This window comes from Ranitomeya imitator, chromosome 4 (assembly GCF_032444005.1).
Source record: "Ranitomeya imitator isolate aRanImi1 chromosome 4, aRanImi1.pri, whole genome shotgun sequence".
Lineage (NCBI taxonomy): Eukaryota > Metazoa > Chordata > Amphibia > Anura > Dendrobatidae > Ranitomeya > Ranitomeya imitator.
Genome location: NC_091285.1, coordinates 543,756,965 through 543,775,968, shown reverse-complemented (window position 1 = coordinate 543,775,968; position 19,004 = coordinate 543,756,965). Strand labels below are relative to the sequence as shown.

At 46.6% G+C, this 19,004-nt stretch overlaps 1 protein-coding gene across 8 annotated transcripts in view; it reads right to left on the bottom strand.

Moving 5' to 3' along the window:
* Nucleotides 1-19,004, bottom strand: part of NTRK3 (neurotrophic receptor tyrosine kinase 3) — a 1,162,015-nt gene that overhangs the window by 795,964 nt on the left and 347,047 nt on the right. For all 8 annotated transcript variants that reach the window (XM_069766240.1, XM_069766242.1, XM_069766243.1 and 5 more), the window contains one exon: nt 14,530-14,604. In XM_069766240.1, the coding sequence (XP_069622341.1) occupies nt 14,530-14,604 (75 nt within the window). The remainder of the gene's footprint in view (nt 1-14,529; nt 14,605-19,004) is intronic.

The window sequence follows — 19,004 nt, the reverse complement described above, 5'->3', positions numbered from 1 at the left end:
AATTCTCCCAGAAAAAAAGGGAGATTAATATTGGCCTCTGGGCTTGTGTGCCAGTTGTGAGCGTGCCATCTGTGCCAGTCCTGAGCGTGCCATCTCTCTCACAAATAGTGGGCCATAGAAAGCCTATTTAAATATTTTTTTGGTTTTATAAATTCTCCCAGAAAAAAAGGGAGATTAATATTGGCCTCTGGGCTTCTGTGCCAGTCCTGAGCGTGCCATCTGTGCCAGTCCTGAGCGTCCCATCTCTCTCACAAATAGTGGGCCATAGAAAGCCTATTTAATTTTTTTTTTGGTTTTATAAATTCTCCCAGAAAAAAAGGGAGATTAATATTGGCCTCTGGGCTTCTGTGCCAGTCCTGAGCGTGCCATCTGTGCCAGTCCTGAGCGTCCCATCTCTCTCACAAATAGTGGGCCATAGAAAGCCTATTTAATTTTTTTTTTGGTTTTATAAATTTTCCCTGAAAAAAGGGAGATTAATATTGGCCTCTGGGCTTGTGTGCCAGTTGTGAGCGTGCCATCTGTGCCAGTCCTGAGCGTGCCATCTCTCTCACAAATAGTGGGCCATAGAAAGCCTATTTAAATATTTTTTTGGTTTTATAAATTCTCCCAGAAAAAAAGGGAGATTAATATTGGCCTCTGGGCTTCTGTGCCAGTCCTGAGCGTGCCATCTGTGCCAGTCCTGAGCGTCCCATCTCTCTCACAAATAGTGGGCCATAGAAAGCCTATTTTTTTTTTGGGGGGGGTTTTAGAAATTCTCCCTGGAAAAAAAAAGGGAGATTAATATTGCCCTTTGGGCTTGTGTGCCAGTACTAAGCGTTCCATCTCTCTCTCTCTCTCTTAGTCAGTGGGCCATAGAACGCCTATTTTTGGTTTTATTTGTTTTCTAAATTCTCCCTGAAAAAATCATTTTATTTTATTTGGTTTCTAAATTCTTCCTGATAAAATCATATTTTTTTTATTATTTTTTTTTCTAAAGTCTCCCTGAAAAAAAAAAAAAAAAAAAAAAAAACAGTGGGAGATTAATATTGGCCTTTCTGCTTGTGTGCCAGTCTTGACTCCTGGGTGCGTCATCTCTCAGTCAGTGGGCCATAGAACGCCTATTTTTGGTTTTATTTGTTTTCTAAATTCTCCCTGAAAAAATCATTTTATTTTATTTGGTTTCTAAATTCTTCCTGATAAAATCATATTTTTTTTATTATTTTTTTTTCTAAAGTCTCCCTGAAAAAAAAAAAAAAAAACAACCAAAAAAAACAGTGGGAGATTAATATTGGCCTTTCTGCTTGTGTGCCAGTCTTGACTCCTGGGTGTGCCATCTCTCTCTCTCTCTCTCTCTCTCTCTCTCTCTCTCTCCAATTGTGGTCCATAGAAAGCCTATATTTTTTTTCCTTGATTTGGGTTCCAAAATCTACCAGAGAAAATAACTACATCAATCATTGGTAGAAAAATATTGGCCTCTGGGCTTGTGTGCCACTTCTGATTCCTGTGTGCGTCATCTCTCAGTCAGTGGGCCATAGAACGCCTATTTTTGTTTTTATTTGTTTTATAAATTCTCCCTGAAAAAATCATTTTATTTTATTTGGTTTCTAAATTCTTCCTGATAAAATCATATTTTTTTTATTATTTTTTTTTCTAAAGTCTCCCTGAAAAAAAAAAAAAAAAAACAGTGGGAGATTAATATTGGCCTTTCTGCTTGTGTGCCAGTCTTGACTCCTGGGTGCGTCATCTCTCAGTCAGTGGGCCATAGAACGCCTATTTTTGGTTTTATTTGTTTTCTAAATTCTCCCTGACAAAATCATTTTATTTTATTTGGTTTCTAAATTCTTCCTGATAAAATCATATTTTTTTTATTATTTTTTTTTCTAAAGTCTCCCTGAAAAAAAAAAAAAAAACAACCAAAAAAAACAGTGGGAGATTAATATTGGCCTTTCTGCTTGTGTGCCAGTCTTGACTCCTGGGTGTGCCATCTCTCTCTCTCTCTCTCTCTCTCTCTCTCTCTCTCTCTCTCCAATTGTGGTCCATAGAAAGCCTATATTTTTTTTCCTTGATTTGGGTTCCAAAATCTACCAGAGAAAATAACTACATCAATCATTGGTAGAAAAATATTGGCCTCTGGGCTTGTGTGCCACTCCTGATTCCTGTGTGCGTCATCTCTCAGTCAGTGGGCCATAGAACGCCTATTTTTGTTTTTATTTGTTTTATAAATTCTCCCTGAAAAAATCATTTTATTTTATTTGGTTTCTAAATTCTTCCTGATAAAATCATATTTTTTTTATTATTTGTTTTTCTAAAGTCTCCCTGAAAAAAAAAAAAAAAAAAAAAAAAACAGTGGGAGATTAATATTGGCCTTTCTGCTTGTGTGCCAGTCTTGACTCCTGGGTGTGCCATCTCTCTCTCTCTCTCTCTCTCTCTCTCTCTCTCTCTCTCTCTCCAATTGTGGTCCATAGAAAGCCTATATTTTTTTTCCTTGATTTGGGTTCCAAAATCTACCAGAGAAAATAACTCCATCAATCATTGGTAGAAAAATATTGGCCTCTGGGCTTGTGTGCCACTCCTGATTCCTGTGTGCGTCATCTCTCACTCAGTGGCCCATAGAAAGCATATAGTTTGTTACATTTGTTTTCTAAATTCTCCCTGCAAAAATCAAATTTTTTTTTTTTTGGGGGGGTTTCTAAAGTGTTCCTGAAAAAAATAAAAATAAAAAACAAATAATAGTGTGACATTAATATTAACATTTGTGCTTCAGTGACAGTCCTGCGTGTGGGGCATCTCTCTAATTTGCAGCCACCAAAAAAAGAGTGTGTAACATTGTGCCTGATTTTCGCGGTGGTCTCACCAACCTGTAAAGGGGTAGCTAAATCATACTGAAGTTATAGCTCACCGTGTAAGTTGTGTGACTGCAACAAATAACGTTAGTTTGGTTACGTTTTTAAAACAATGAGGAAGTCTAGTGGAAGAGGTCGTGGCCGGGGGCGTTCATTGTCAGCTGGTAATGAGGGTAGTGGTAGTGGTGGAGCATCAGGTGGTCGTGGGGAAAAAAATATTGCACCTAAGTCTGGAGCTGTGGAGCCAGGTTCGTCGTCCGGCTACACAAGGCCTCGAACGCTCCCTTTTCTGGGATTAGGAAAACCGCTTTTAAAGCCGGAGCAGCAAGAGCAAGTTTTGGCTTATCTTGCTGACTCAGCCTCTAGCTCTTTTGCCTCCTCTCGTGAAACTGGTAAAAGTAAAAGCAGCGCGTCGTTAGTGGATGTTCACGGTCAGGGACAAGTCACTTCCTTGTCCTCTTCAGCAAAAACAACAACAGAGAAGAATGCAGCAGGCGACACAACGGGTTACTCCATGGAGCTCTTTACACATACCGTCCCTGGCTTAGAAAGTGAAGCAGTTAACAGTCCATGCCCATTACAAATTGAATCTGACATGGAGTGCAGTGACGCACAGCCACAGCCAGACTACTATGCTGGTCCTTTGACTCAGACCACAACATTGCCCTCGCAGGGTGCTGATCAAGAATCAGACCCTGATGAGACTATGTTGCCCCATCACGAACGCTATACCACCGAACGACACGGTGACACAGACGAAGTTGCGCAGGAGGTACAAGAAGAGTTATTAGATGACCCAGTTCTTGACCCCGATTGGCAGCCATTGGGGGAACAGGGTGCAGGCGGCAGCAGTTCTGAAGCAGAGGAGGAGGAGGGGCCGCAGCAGGCATCAACATCGCCACAGGTTCCATCTGCCGGGCCCGTATCTTGCCCAAAACGCGTGGCAAAGCCAAAACCTGGTGGAGGACAGCGTGGCCATCCGGTTAAAGCTCAGTCTGCAATGCCTGAAAAGGTATCCGATGCTAGAAAGAGTGCAGTCTGGCATTTTTTTAAACAACATCCAATTGATCAGCGCAAAGTCATCTGTCAAAAATGTTCTACTTCCTTAAGCAGAGGTCAGAATCTGAAAAGTCTCAATACTAGTTGCATGCATAGACATTTAACCACCATGCATTTGAAAGCTTGGACTAACTACCAAACGTCCCTTAAGGTTGTTGCACCCTCGGCCAATGAAGCTAGTCATCAACGCAACATCCCTTCCGGCAGTGTAGGACCACCATTTAGCGCACCACCTGCTGTATCTGTGCAGGTATCTTTGCCAGGCCAAAGCAGTCAGGGTCAGGGAATCACCAGTTTCGTAGTAGGAAACACTGCATCTAGGGCACCGGCGGCAACAATACCATCTCCCACCGTCTCTCAGTCTGCCATGTCCACCGGCACCCCCGCTAGTTCCACGATCTCCATCTCTCCAGTCCAGCTCACCCTACATGAGACTATGGTTAGAAAAAGGAAGTACTTAGCCTCGCATCCGCGTACACAGGGTTTGAACGCCCACATAGCTAGACTAATCTCGTTAGAGATGATGCCCTACCGGTTAGTTGAAAGCGAAGCTTTCAAAGACCTGATGGACTACGCTGTACCACGCTACGAGCTACCCAGTCGACACTTTTTTTCCAGAAAAGCCATCCCAGCCCTCCACCAGCATGTTAAAGAGCGCATCGTCCATGCACTCAGGCAATCTGTGAGCACAAAGGTGCACCTGACAACAGATGCATGGACCAGTAGGCATGGCCAGGGACGTTACGTGTCCATCACGGCACACTGGGTAAATGTGGTGGATTCAGGGTCCACAGGGGACAGCAAGTTTGGGACAGTTCTGCCTAGCCCACGGTCTAGTAAACAGTTGTCTGTAGCCGTTCGCACCCCCTCCTCCTCCTCCTCCTCCTCGTCCTCCTGCAGAAGCAAGAGCTCGTCCACAGACCGCAGTCGCACAAACACTCCATCCGCACCTGCCACTGTTGCACACCAGGTCTCCCATTATGGGGCAGCTACTGGCATACGTCAGCAGGCTGTATTGGCTATGAAGTGTTTGGGCGACAATAGACACACCGCGGAAGTTCTGTCCGAGTTCTTGCAGCAAGAAACGCAGTCGTGGCTGGGCACTGTAGATCTTGAGGCAGGCAAGGTAGTGAGTGATAACGGAAGGAATTTCATGGCTGCCATCTCCCTTTCCCAACTGAAACACATTCCTTGCCTGGCTCACACCTTAAACCTGGTGGTGCAGTGCTTCCTGAAAAGTTATCCGGGGTTATCCGACCTGCTCCTCAAAGTGCGTGGACTTTGCGCACATATCCGCCGTTCGCCTGTACACTCCAGCCGTATGCAGACCTATCAGCGTTCTTTGAACCTTCCCCAGCATCGCCTAATCATAGACGTTGCAACAAGGTGGAACTCAACACTGCACATGCTTCAGAGACTGTGCGAACAGAGGCGGGCTGTTATGTTTTTGTGGGAGGATACACATACACGGGCAGGCAGTAGGATGGCAGACATGGAGTTGTCAGGTGTGCAGTGGTCGAAGATTCAAGACATGTGTCAAGTCCTTCAGTGTTTTGAGGAATGCACACGGCTGGTTAGTGCAGACAACGCCATAATAAGCATGAGCATCCCCCTAATGCGTCTGCTGATGCAAAGTTTGACGCACATAAAGGATCAGGCGTCTGCACCAGAGGAAGAGGAAAGCCTTGATGACAGTCAGCGATTGTCTGGTCAGGGCAGTGTACATGACGAGGTACCGGGCGAAGAGGAGGTGGAGGATGAGGAGGATGATGGGGATGAGTATATTTTTAATGAGGAAGCTTTCCCGGGGGCACGGGAAATTGGTGGCGTGGCAAGGCCGGGTTCTGGTTTTTTGAGGGACACAAGTGACGTAGATTTGCCTGCAACTGCCCCTCAACCAAGCACAACCGCAGATTTGACAACGGGAACTTTGGCCCACATGGCGGATTATGCCTTGCGTATCCTCAAAAGGGACACACGCATTACAAAAATGATGAACGATGACGATTACTGGTTGGCCTGCCTCCTTGATCCTCGCTATAAAGGCAAATTGCAAAATATTATGCCACATGAGAACTTGGAACTAATATTAGCAACAAAACAATCAACTCTTGTTGACCGTTTGCTTCTGGCATTCCCTGCACACAGCGCCCGTGATCGTTCTCACACGAGCTCCAGGGGCCAGCAGACCAGAGGTGTTAGAGGGGCAGAAATCAGAAGTGGCGTTGGCCAGAGGGGTTTTCTGACCAGGTTGTGGAGTGATTTTTCTAGGACCGCAGACAGGACAGGTACTGCAGCATCAATTCAAAGTGACAGGAGACAACATTTGTCCAGTATGGTTACAAACTATTTTTCATCCCTTATCGACGTTCTCCCTCAACCGTCATTCCCATTTGATTACTGGGCATCCAAATTAGACACCTGGCCAGAATTGGCAGAATATGCATTGCAGGAGCTTGCTTGCCCGGCAGCTAGTGTCCTATCAGAAAGAGTATTCAGTGCTGCAGGTTCAATACTAACAGAAAAAAGGACTCGTCTGTCTACCCAAAATGTAGATGATCTAACCTTCATTAAAATGAACCACAACTGGATTTCAAAATCTTTTGCCCCACCCTGCCCGGCTGACACCTAGCTTTCCTATGAAAAGGTCTTGCCTGTGGACTATTCTGAATGACTTTTCCAATCTCGTAATTTTCTTCACCTGATTGTCCAGCATACGACATGTTTCCACCTCACGAAATGGCCAAACTCCCCACACGGGGTCGTGCTATCGCCACTTTGCGCTTGGACCCTTGAGAGTGCTGTTTGTCTGAAGAGGTGGGTGAGCCCGCTTTTGGTCGACGGCACTGCCACTGGGTCCCTCATAGTACAATAAAGTGTCTCTGGCGGTGGTGGTGCGCACCCAACGTCAGACTCACCGTTGTAATATGAGGGGCCCTGTGCCTGTACCGCCGGCCACAAGCCAGTTCCCCCCCCCCCCAGCTCAAACAGTGCTCTACCACTAGCAAAATTATCTCTCACAGCTTCACCAATGTGTAGTCTAGGCGCTGACATCCTTCAATGACTGGCACTGACAATACCATTGTTTTGACATTTTTGTTATGTTAGGCCTTCGAAGCCTGTCTGCGGTCACTCCTTCCACTAGACTTCCACTGACCAGACCACTGCTGCCCGTGTACCCCTGGAACCAATTTAAAATTGCCTACAGCCATGTGTGATTATTTTAGGCCGTCGATGCCTGTCTGCGGTCACTCCTTCCACTAGGCCTCCACTGACCACACCACTGCTGCCCGTGTAACCCTGGAACCAATTTAAAATTGCCTACAGCCATGTGTTATTATTTTAGGCCTTCGATGCCTGTCTGCGGTCACTCCTTCCACTAGGCCTCCACTGACCACACCACTGCTGCCCGTGTAACCCTGGAACCAATTTAAAATTGCCTACAGCCATGTGTTATTATTTTAGGCCTTCGATGCCTGTCTGCGGTCACTCCTTCCACTAGGCCTCCACTGACCACACCACTGCTGCCCGTGTAACCCTGGAACCAATTTAAAATTGCCTACAGCCAGCCCAATTTTTTTATTTTAGGCCTTCGATGCCTGTCTGCGGTACATTCTTTCAACTACTACTACACTGACCAGGGCACTGCTGCCAAGTACCCCTGGAACCAATTTAAAATTGCCTACAGCCATGTGTTAATATTTTAGGCCTTCGATGCCTGTCTGCGGTCACTCCTTCCACTAGGCCTCCACTGACCACACCACTGCTGCCCGTGTAACCCTGGAACCAATTTAAAATTGCCTACAGCCATGTGTTATTATTTTAGGCCTTCGATGCCTGTCTGCGGTCACTCCTTCCACTAGGCCTCCACTGACCACACCACTGCTGCCCGTGTAACCCTGGAACCAATTTAAAATTGCCTACAGCCATGTGTTATTATTTTAGGCCTTCGATGCCTGTCTGCGGTCACTCCTTCCACTAGGCCTCCACTGACCACACCACTGCTGCCCGTGTAACCCTGGAACCAATTTAAAATTGCCTACAGCCAGCCCAATTTTTTTATTTTAGGCCTTCGATGCCTGTCTGCGGTACATTCTTTCAACTACTACTACACTGACCAGGGCACTGCTGCCCAAGTACCCCTGGAACCAATTTAAAATTGCCTACAGCCATGTGTTAATATTTTAGGCCTTCGATGCCTGTCTGCGGTCACTCCTTCCACTAGGCCTCCACTGACCACACCACTGCTGCCCGTGTAACCCTGGAACCAATTTAAAATTGCCTACAGCCATGTGTTATTATTTTAGGCCTTCGATGCCTGTCTGCGGTCACTCCTTCCACTAGGCCTCCACTGACCACACCACTGCTGCCCGTGTAACCCTGGAACCAATTTAAAATTGCCTACAGCCAGCCCAATTTTTTTATTTTAGGCCTTCGATGCCTGTCTGCGGTACATTCTTTCAACTACTACTACACTGACCAGGGCACTGCTGCCCAAGTACCCCTGGAACCAATTTAAAATTGCCTACAGCCATGTGTTAATATTTTAGGCCTTCGATGCCTGTCTGCGGTCACTCCTTCCACTAGGCCTCCACTGACCACACCACTGCTGCCCGTGTAACCCTGGAACCAATTTAAAATTGCCTACAGCCATGTGTTATTATTTTAGGCCTTCGATGCCTGTCTGCGGTCACTCCTTCCACTAGGCCTCCACTGACCACACCACTGCTGCCCGTGTAACCCTGGAACCAATTTAAAATTGCCTACAGCCATGTGTTATTATTTTAGGCCTTCGATGCCTGTCTGCGGTCACTCCTTCCACTAGGCCTCCACTGACCACACCACTGCTGCCCGTGTAACCCTGGAACCAATTTAAAATTGCCTACAGCCAGCCCAATTTTTTTATTTTAGGCCTTCGATGCCTGTCTGCGGTACATTCTTTCAACTACTACTACACTGACCAGGGCACTGCTGCCAAGTACCCCTGGAACCAATTTAAAATTGCCTACAGCCATGTGTTAATATTTTAGGCCTTCGATGCCTGTCTGCGGTCACTCCTTCCACTAGGCCTCCACTGACCACACCACTGCTGCCCGTGTAACCCTGGAACCAATTTAAAATTGCCTACAGCCATGTGTTATTATTTTAGGCCTTCGATGCCTGTCTGCGGTCACTCCTTCCACTAGGCCTCCACTGACCACACCACTGCTGCCCGTGTAACCCTGGAACCAATTTAAAATTGCCTACAGCCATGTGTTATTATTTTAGGCCTTCGATGCCTGTCTGCGGTCACTCCTTCCACTAGGCCTCCACTGACCACACCACTGCTGCCCGTGTAACCCTGGAACCAATTTAAAATTGCCTACAGCCAGCCCAATTTTTTTATTTTAGGCCTTCGATGCCTGTCTGCGGTACATTCTTTCAACTACTACTACACTGACCAGGGCACTGCTGCCCAAGTACCCCTGGAACCAATTTAAAATTGCCTACAGCCATGTGTTAATATTTTAGGCCTTCGATGCCTGTCTGCGGTCACTCCTTCCACTAGGCCTCCACTGACCACACCACTGCTGCCCGTGTAACCCTGGAACCAATTTAAAATTGCCTACAGCCATGTGTTATTATTTTAGGCCTTCGATGCCTGTCTGCGGTCACTCCTTCCACTAGGCCTCCACTGACCACACCACTGCTGCCCGTGTAACCCTGGAACCAATTTAAAATTGCCTACAGCCATGTGTTATTATTTTAGGCCTTCGATGCCTGTCTGCGGTCACTCCTTCCACTAGGCCTCCACTGACCACACCACTGCTGCCCGTGTAACCCTGGAACCAATTTAAAATTGCCTACAGCCAGCCCAATTTTTTTATTTTAGGCCTTCGATGCCTGTCTGCGGTACATTCTTTCAACTACTACTACACTGACCAGGGCACTGCTGCCAAGTACCCCTGGAACCAATTTAAAATTGCCTACAGCCATGTGTTAATATTTTAGGCCTTCGATGCCTGTCTGCGGTCACTCCTTCCACTAGGCCTCCACTGACCACACCACTGCTGCCCGTGTAACCCTGGAACCAATTTAAAATTGCCTACAGCCATGTGTTATTATTTTAGGCCTTCGATGCCTGTCTGCGGTCACTCCTTCCACTAGGCCTCCACTGACCACACCACTGCTGCCCGTGTAACCCTGGAACCAATTTAAAATTGCCTACAGCCATGTGTTATTATTTTAGGCCTTCGATGCCTGTCTGCGGTCACTCCTTCCACTAGGCCTCCACTGACCACACCACTGCTGCCCGTGTAACCCTGGAACCAATTTAAAATTGCCTACAGCCATGTGTTATTATTTTAGGCCTTCGATGCCTGTCTGCGGTCACTCCTTCCACTAGGCCTCCACTGACCTGTCTACTGCGGCCCGTGTACCCCTTGAACCAACCTAATAAAATATTTAAAAAATTAATTTGATTATAAAAAATAAGATCGTGTTGAGATCTCAAATGCAGACATTTTAACATTAAAAACAAACACACAACAAAAATCTGGAACTGTACTAAAAAGGTCCACCAGCTACAATTACTTTCTCCTGCAAGAAGTTAACTGAAAGGTTTTTTTGGAGTTGTTAACACAGATATGGCATCCACCGAGTGTTGTCCTGTCGCGTCTCCTTTAAATTATTTCCAATAAGATGTTAAACTATTAATTTAATAAAATCAATAATTAAAAAAATAATTGAGTAAGTCAAAAGCACATTGCAAATAAACATTAATTACAAATCAAGAAGCATGGCGCGTCCGAGGGTGAGTAGATACCGAATAAGAATATAATCACCCTCGGGCGCGCAATGCTTATTTACAACAGCCTTCCTTCCTAAGAATCAGCCCTTCCGTGGTGTAGAGAGAGGTTGTTGTTACACTCCAAGGTGTTCCCCAGGTTGCCTTTCCTGAGCTTCGATCTTCCGGCTCTCGTTTACTAGCTGTTGGAAACTACGCTGCATTAGGCCTACAAATTGTGTATGGGTGAAACAGTGGCGCATCTGCGGTCCCTCCTTCCACTAGGCCTCCACTGACCTGTCTACTGCTGCCCGTGTACCCCTTGAACCAACATCTTAAAATAAAAAAATAATTATTTTGATTATAAAAAATAAGATCGTGTTGAGATCTCAAATGCAGACATTTTAACATTAAAAACAAACACACAACAAAAATCTGGAACTGTACTAAAAGGTCCACCAGCTACAATTACTTTCTCCTGCAAGAAGTTAACTGAAAGGTTTTTTTGGAGTTGTTAACACAGATATGGCATCCACCGAGTGTTGTCCTGTCGCGTCTCCTTTAAATTATTTCCAATAAGATGTTAAACTATTAATTTAATAAAATCAATAATTAAAAAAATAATTGAGTAAGTCAAAAGCACATTGCAAATAAACATTAATTACAAATCAAGAAGCATGGCGCGTCCGAGGGTGAGTAGATACCGAATAAGAATATAATCACCCTCGGGCGCGCAATGCTTATTTACAACAGCCTTCCTTCCTAAGAATCAGCCCTTCCGTGGTGTAGAGAGAGGTTGTTGTTACACTCCAAGGTGTTCCCCAGGTTGCCTTTCCTGAGCTTCGATCTTCATGCTCTCGTTTAGTAGGTGTCGGAAAGTAGGCTGCATTAGGCCTAAAAAATGGGGAATGGGGTGGAGAGAGATGGTGTGTTACACTCCAAGGTGTTCTCCAGGTTTCCTCGCCATTGCTTCGATCTTCCGACTCTCGTTTAGTAGTTGTAGAAAACTACACTGCATTAGGCCTACAAAATGGGTATCGGGTGGAGAGAGATGGTGTGTTACACTCCAAGGTGTTCCCCAGGTTTCCTTGCCATTGCTTCGGTCTTCCGACTCTCGTTTAGTAGTTGTAGAAAAGTACACAGCATTAGGCCTACAAAATGGGTATGGGGTGGAGAGAGATGGTGTGTTACACTCCAAGGTGTTCCCCAGGTTGCCTTTCCTGAGCTTCTATCTTCAGGCTCTCATTAAATTGTGGTTAAATGGAACAACTGCATTTGGCGTACTAGTTGGTTTGGGGCCTACTATCGGTGTCTGCCACTCCTTGCTGTTCTCCTGGTTTCCTGTCCTGAAATTCCATTTTCAGCCTCTCGTTAAGTAGTTGTTAATGTTAGACTGCATTTGGCCTACTAGTTGGGTTGGGGCCTACTATCGGTGTCTGCCACTCCTTGCTGTTCTCCTCCACTGAACAAAGCTGTGCCGCCTGTTTACTACGGTTGCCAATTTTGAACTGCATTTCGACTACTTACTGATTTGGCCCTACTCTCTGTGTCAGCCTCTCATTCCAGTTGTCCTCCACTGCAATGCCCCCTGGTTATTCCTGTGTTACCAATTTTGAACTGCATTTAGCCCACTTTCTTCTTTGGGCCTATATCTGTGTTTCCACTTCATCGTGCCCATTGCCCAGCCAGTGATAGATGAGTCTGCTGGTACATTGACCCATAACGCAACATTCCCCGTGCACGCTACACAACAACATTGTGACCCTGCTGAAAGTCAGGTTGCTCTTCCCGCATACCATACCACCTTACACGGGGACAAAGAGGAAGGTGCAGATGAAAGTGCAGGTTCCTTCATCAGGTGGGGGGAGGAATACTAGTTGGCGACGTCACTGGCACAGGGCCTCTCATAGTACGCAAAAGTGTTGCTGCCGGTGGGAGGCGCCCCCGCCGTGCAAACACACCGCTGTACTTTGAGGGGCCCTGTGCCAGTGCCAATGCCAACGAGTGGGCCCCCCCTGCTTGCTCAGGATCACAGCACTTGCAAAGTTGAAATACTTACCTCTCCCTGCTCCACTGCCGTGACGTGGTCCAGATTTACTGGGCCCACTAATTACTTGAACCAGCCCTACCCCCCACAACTTTAGCCAAATGACCCCCAATTTCAAATGCCTTCCAATTATTTTAAGGTAAATTACGCTTGACAAGCTTCATTAAGAAGAATGGATGGTTTTGACATTAAAATGGGCACTCTAGGTGTTTTCCTGGCCCCCACTCACTGCCGACTATGCTGCCCCATTGACTTGCATTGGGTTTCGTGTTTCGGTCGATCCCGACTTTACGTCATAATCGGCCGATTTCACTCGACCCGACTTTGGACATAGTCGGGTTTCGCAAAACCCGGCTCGACTCTAAAAAGGTCAAGGTCGCTCAACTCTAGGCGCCACAGTCCCCAGATCTAAACGCAAGTAGAAGAGACCTGGGAGATTTCAATCAAGGCATGCTGTGACATGACAATAATCTGCATAACTAATCATATGCTAATAGCTGCAAGTCAAATTTATGTACGAGATAGCCAAGATGATTGTCTATAAGGTGATGGTAGTAGCAATAGTGGATGGAAAGATATGGGGCCTGAAAGTCAAAAGTTCATAACATTGTGACCATTTTGCTCACTAGTGTATGTCTAACCAATAAAGGAGTGGACGTCGATATCTAAGTCCTGGCAAACCTGTTTAATTTTTTTTTTTTACAAGTTGAACTTTACTTTCATACATACAGTACATGTGATCAACCAAACAGCATGATCAACCAAACCAGTAATAATTTCTGAACCATTTATTCAAAGTTTTGCATGTGAAAAAGGAATTCCTATCTTAATATTGATGCTAAATTGCTTGGATATGCGACTATATAACTTTTTGAAAGGTGTGGGAATCTGCTGATCATTATTTGGGCTGCAGGGGTAGTCCCCACTATTGTTCTTTCCTGGCCAGTGGAACCGCAGCCCACCAACTGCGCAGGGAACTCTAGCATAGCTTTATTCAACTGAATGGAGTCTGGAGTGCTGCTTGGAGGGTAAAAAAATTAAAAAGAAGTCCTAGTGATATCCCATCATGATGGGAACAGCCTTTCATTTCTAGCTTTAGGCAGCACAGAAATACATGAGTCATCATAAAGCACCACTCTAGCATCTTTTTACAGCACTGTAGTGGTGCTACCTATCTAAGTTCCCTGAACCTAGTCACAGGTGCTTTAAAAATTGTATGGTTACTGCAATTCGAGTCCAGCGTGACGTTATAGAAAAAAAAAGTTGACCTAAACTTTGTGATTAGAATTAGTGATGAGCGAATATATTCGTTACTCGAGATTTCTCGAGCACGCTTGTGTGTCCTCCGAGTATTTTTTAGTGCTTGGAGATTTAGTTTTCTACGCCGCAGCTGAATTATTTACTTCTGCTGGCCAGCATAAGTACATGTGGGGGTTGCCTGGTTGCTAGGGAATCCCCACATGTAATCAAACTGGCTAAGAGATGTAAATCATTCTGCTGCGGCGAAGAAAACTAAATCTCCGAGCACTAAAAAAATACTCAGAGGACACTCAAGCGTGCTCGGGAAATCTCGATTAACGAGTATATTCGCTCATCACTAATTAGAATATGATTCTTTATAATGATTGCAAAGACATAAACACATTAAAGTCTTATGTAACATTTAGTCTTTTACCCACATCTGAATAAGGGTCCGGACATTATTAAAAATGGAGTGGTCCTGAGGTCCTGATCAGTACACATGACAACCTCATATCATTGGTTTTCGAGGCATACAAATTAGTAACACTTTTTATACCAATATGTTCATTCAGATGGATTAATGGAGAACTCACAGGCTTTGGATTCCAGTGTAAAGTTCCATGTCCAGCACATTCAAAATCTGTAAATCCTCCCAGTTTTCTATGTGTCTGTAACAAAAAGAAACATTGCCGTTAGTCATCATCAAAACGTGACTACCTTATTATACCGCAATCTTTAAAAGGTGGTGAGTAACATTTATAAGTGGGCGGTGAATGCGAAAGGATTATTGTTTCTTACATGCAGTGATTTTATCATAACTTATTCAGTTTATGTGTTCTGTGATGAAAGTCTAACATTTTACTTTTCTTTTAGAAACTCATGGAAAAACATGCTGTAGTTATTTCTTTTTTTCACTAATGTTAGTTTTGAACTTTTCATTTTTTTAAAAAAACCTTTAAGTTTAGTGGTTTCTTAGTGACACACTTCTGATAATAAAACAAACCTCTAAAACACTGATACCATTTCATGTCCACATTAAAAAGCCATAGCTTCAAAGAGGCAACTAGGTTTCTAAAATGAAAAGCCTATACCTAGTGTTAGGGCTAGCGGAACGCACCAAATAATAAGACAGATAGAGTATGGTGCGTTCGCAGCCCGGGGTCCACCGTGCAGAGATGGAACCTGCTGCCAAGTAATGACGGACTATATGGCGCTACTCATAAGTATACACACGTGGGTTAAACTTCACCCAGCGTGAAGGAAGCGATCCTGTTGCGTCACAGGATCGCGGTACCGCACATAGAGGGCGAGCAAGTAGTCAGCGAACTCAACCCCAACTAGGATTGAAGTCCGATTAGACCCTTGCTGGCACAACACCGCAACTGGGTGTGTAAGGAAGCTCAATAACAATATTAGGGCACAAGAGTGCATGCGGTGCCGCACTGACGAACGCCACTAACCACCCAGGCTTGGGTAAGGAAAGCACAGAGGAAGTGCACGGCGCCGTACTGGCGGTCACAGCAACTGGACGCTGTAATGTGTGATTAGTGCTGTAGGATAAGTCGGACGCTAGATAGCAACCATACACCTTCCGCGAACAGACATTCAATAGGGAAGGGGTATCCAAGGACGACTTGCACTCACAACAAACACACGTAAGCAAATGTACACTAGCGCATGGCCGTGCGGTCATGCGCAGTTTATATAGTTGCAGCACAGGAAGTGGCCACAGAAACTTTGCCCTTCCAAGACCTGCCAAGAGGACCAATGGAATGTGCTGCAGGGCCTGAGCACATGACCCTCGATCTCCAACGGGAGATCTTGCCCTGGGCATGCTCAGTGTGTGCAGACAAGGACTTAGTCCCAGAGAAGTCCGCTCGCTGCTGACCAGCACTGGCTTTAATGGCAGAAGCTGAAGAAGCAGCATTAACTCTCTGTACAGAGTGTGACTGAGCAAGACACTGGGACCGACGTCCCTGCTGAGCAGACTCCACTGTGGCTGGATAAGAATGGGAGACCGCAGCGGAGATGGCTCGAGATTCCCCCTGTGCAGAAGCGGGAACTCGGGACCTAACATTACCCCCCCTCCTAGGGCCCCCCCCCTCCTTGGGCCTCGCTACGCTCGAAGGCAGCAATGAGCTGTGGGGCCCGAATGTTTTCAGCAGGCTCCCATGACCTGTCCTCTGGGCCATAACCCTTCCAATCCACCAGATAGAACTTTTTGCCGCGTACCACCTTGCACCCCAAAATAGCGTTCACCTCGTAATCGTCCATAGACGAACCCGATGTCCCGGCAGATGACTCGGAAAACCGGGACATGTATACGGGTTTCAAGAGGGACACATGAAAGGTGTCGGTGATACCCAAGCGTGGAGGAAGAGCCAAACGGTAGCCCACAGGATTAACCTGTTCGAGAACCTTGAAGGGACCCAAGTAGCGAGGAGCAAACTTAGTGGACTCAACTTGCAGCCTGATGTTACGGGCGGAGAGCCACACCAAGTCGCCAGGAGCAAAGGTCGGAGCGGGGCGCCGATGAACATCGGCGGAGGACCTCATTCTCTCCTTGGAGGCCCGAATGGCATCCTGCGTGCGGTCCCAAATGTCCCGTGCCTCCACAGTCCAGTCTGCCACCCTGGAGTCAGCAGAGACACAGGCATGGGCACAGGAACACGCGGATGCTGGCCGTAATTTAGGAGGAATGGAGTCTGACCGGTGGAGTCGGCTACGGCATTGTTAAGTGCAAACTCTGCCCACGGTAGCAGGGATGCCCAGTGATCCTGCCTGACAGAAACAAAATGTCGTAAATATGTGACCAAGGTCTGGTTGGCCCTCTCTACCAAGCCATTCGTCTTGGGATGATATGCCGAAGAGAGATTCAACTCAATACTGAGTAGACGACAAAGCTCTCTCCAGAATCGAGACGCAAACTGGGGACCCTGGTCACTAACAATTTTGTCTGGCATACCGTGTAGGCGAAAGATATGCTTGACGAACAAGACAGCCAACGCCCGTGCAGAAGGTAGCCGTGGAAGAGGCACCAAGTGCACCATTTTGGAAAAATGGTCGGTGATCACACAGATAATGGTGCAGTTACGAGACTTGGGTAAGCCCACCACAAAGTCCATCCCGACCATCTCCCAGGGCCTGTCTGCCACTGGCAGAGGATAAAGCAAACCAGCTGGCCGTTGCCGAGGAGTCTTGTTCTTGGCGCAAGAGACACACGCCCGAACATACTCTGCGACATCACGAGCCATATGCGGCCACCAGTATGTCCTCGCCAGTAACTCAGATGTCCTTTTGGTACCAAAATGTCCACCCACCCTGGACGAGTGTGCCCAAGGGAGAACCTCCGGTCGCAAACTGGATGGTACAAAAGTCTTGCCTGGAGGCACAGACTCTAGCGAAACCGGGGCCACAGTTCTCAAGCTCTCGGTGGGGACAATAAGCCGAGGCTCCTCCTCCTCCACAGATGACACAACGGAGCGAGAGAGAGCGTCGGCCCGAATGTTCTTCTCCCCAGAAAGAAAATGGAGGGTGAAATGAAACCGGGAGAAGAATAAGGACCATCTGGCCTGGCGAGAATTCAACCGCTGGGCTGTCTGCAGGTACACCAAATTTTTATGGTCTGTGAAGACTTGGAAGGGAAAAGGTGCTCCCTCCAAGAGATGTCTCCACTCCGAGAAAGCCAACTTCATGGCTAGCAACTCCCTGTCCCTGATGGAATAATTCCTCTCTGCTGGTGAGAAGGTCTTGGAGAAAAAGAAGCAAGGATGCTTCCGACCTTGAGCATCCTTTTAGAAGAGGACTGCTCCAGCACCAACAGAAGAGGCATCCACCTCCATGATAAATGGCTTATCAACATCGGGGTGATGTAGGATGGGAGCGCTAGCGAAGTGTGACTTTATAGAGTTAAAGGCCTTGGAGACCTCCTCAGACCACAATTTGGGATTCGCCCCCTTCTTGGTGAGGGCAACCAAGGGAGCTACCAAAGTTGAGAAGTGCGGAATGAACTGGCGATAATAATTAATGAACCCCATAAAGCGCTGCACCGCTTTAAGAGACTGGAGTTCCTGCCAGTCCATCACAGCCTGTAGTTTGGCAGGATGCATAGCCAATCCCTGAGCAGAGATGATGTAGCCTAGGAAAGGTAAGGACTCCTGCTCAAACATACACTTCTCCAACTTGGCATAGAGGGAGTTTGCCCGTAGGAGGTCGAAGACTTTGCAAACATCTCTCCGGTGGGAGTCAATATCTGGAGAGTATATGAGAATATCATCCAGATAGACTACGACCGAGGTGGAAAGCATATCCCGGAAGATATCGTTCACAAAGTCTTGGAAAACGGCTGGGGCATTACAGAGCCCGAAGGGCATCACCAGATATTCATAGTGCCCATCCCTGGTGTTAAAAGCCGTCTTCCATTCGTCCCCCTCACGGATGCGAATCAGGTTGTAAGCACCCCGCAGATCTAGTTTAGTAAATACCCTTGCTCCCCGAAGCCTATCGAAGAGCTCAGATATCAAGGGCAAAGGATACTTATTTTTAACAGTAATGGCATTAAGACCCCTGTAGTCTATGCATGGACGCAATTCCCCATTCTTCTTCTGCACGAAGAAGAACCCTGCCCCAGCAGGTGACACTGACTTCCTAATGAATCCTCTTGCCAGATTTTCCTGGATGTACTGTGACATTGCCTCCGTCTCCGGGAGAGATAGCGGATAGACTCGACCCCGGGGAGGCTCAGCACCAGGCAAGAGATCAATAGGACAGTCACAGGGGCGATGGGGCGGAAGGATCTCCGCCGCCTTTTTGGAGAACACGTCTGCATAAGACCAATACTGCTTGGGGAGAGAGGAAAGATCTGCGGGTACCTCTGTAGTGGCAACCTGAACGCACTCCCTCTGACACCTACCCACACAAGATTCACCCCATCCCAGGATTCTGCCAGAGGACCACTCGATATGAGGAGAGTGGTACCGTAGCCAAGGTATTCCCAACAGGACCTCATCAATTGCCTCAGGAATGACGAGCAGAGATATAATCTCCTGATGAGATGGTGATATGGACA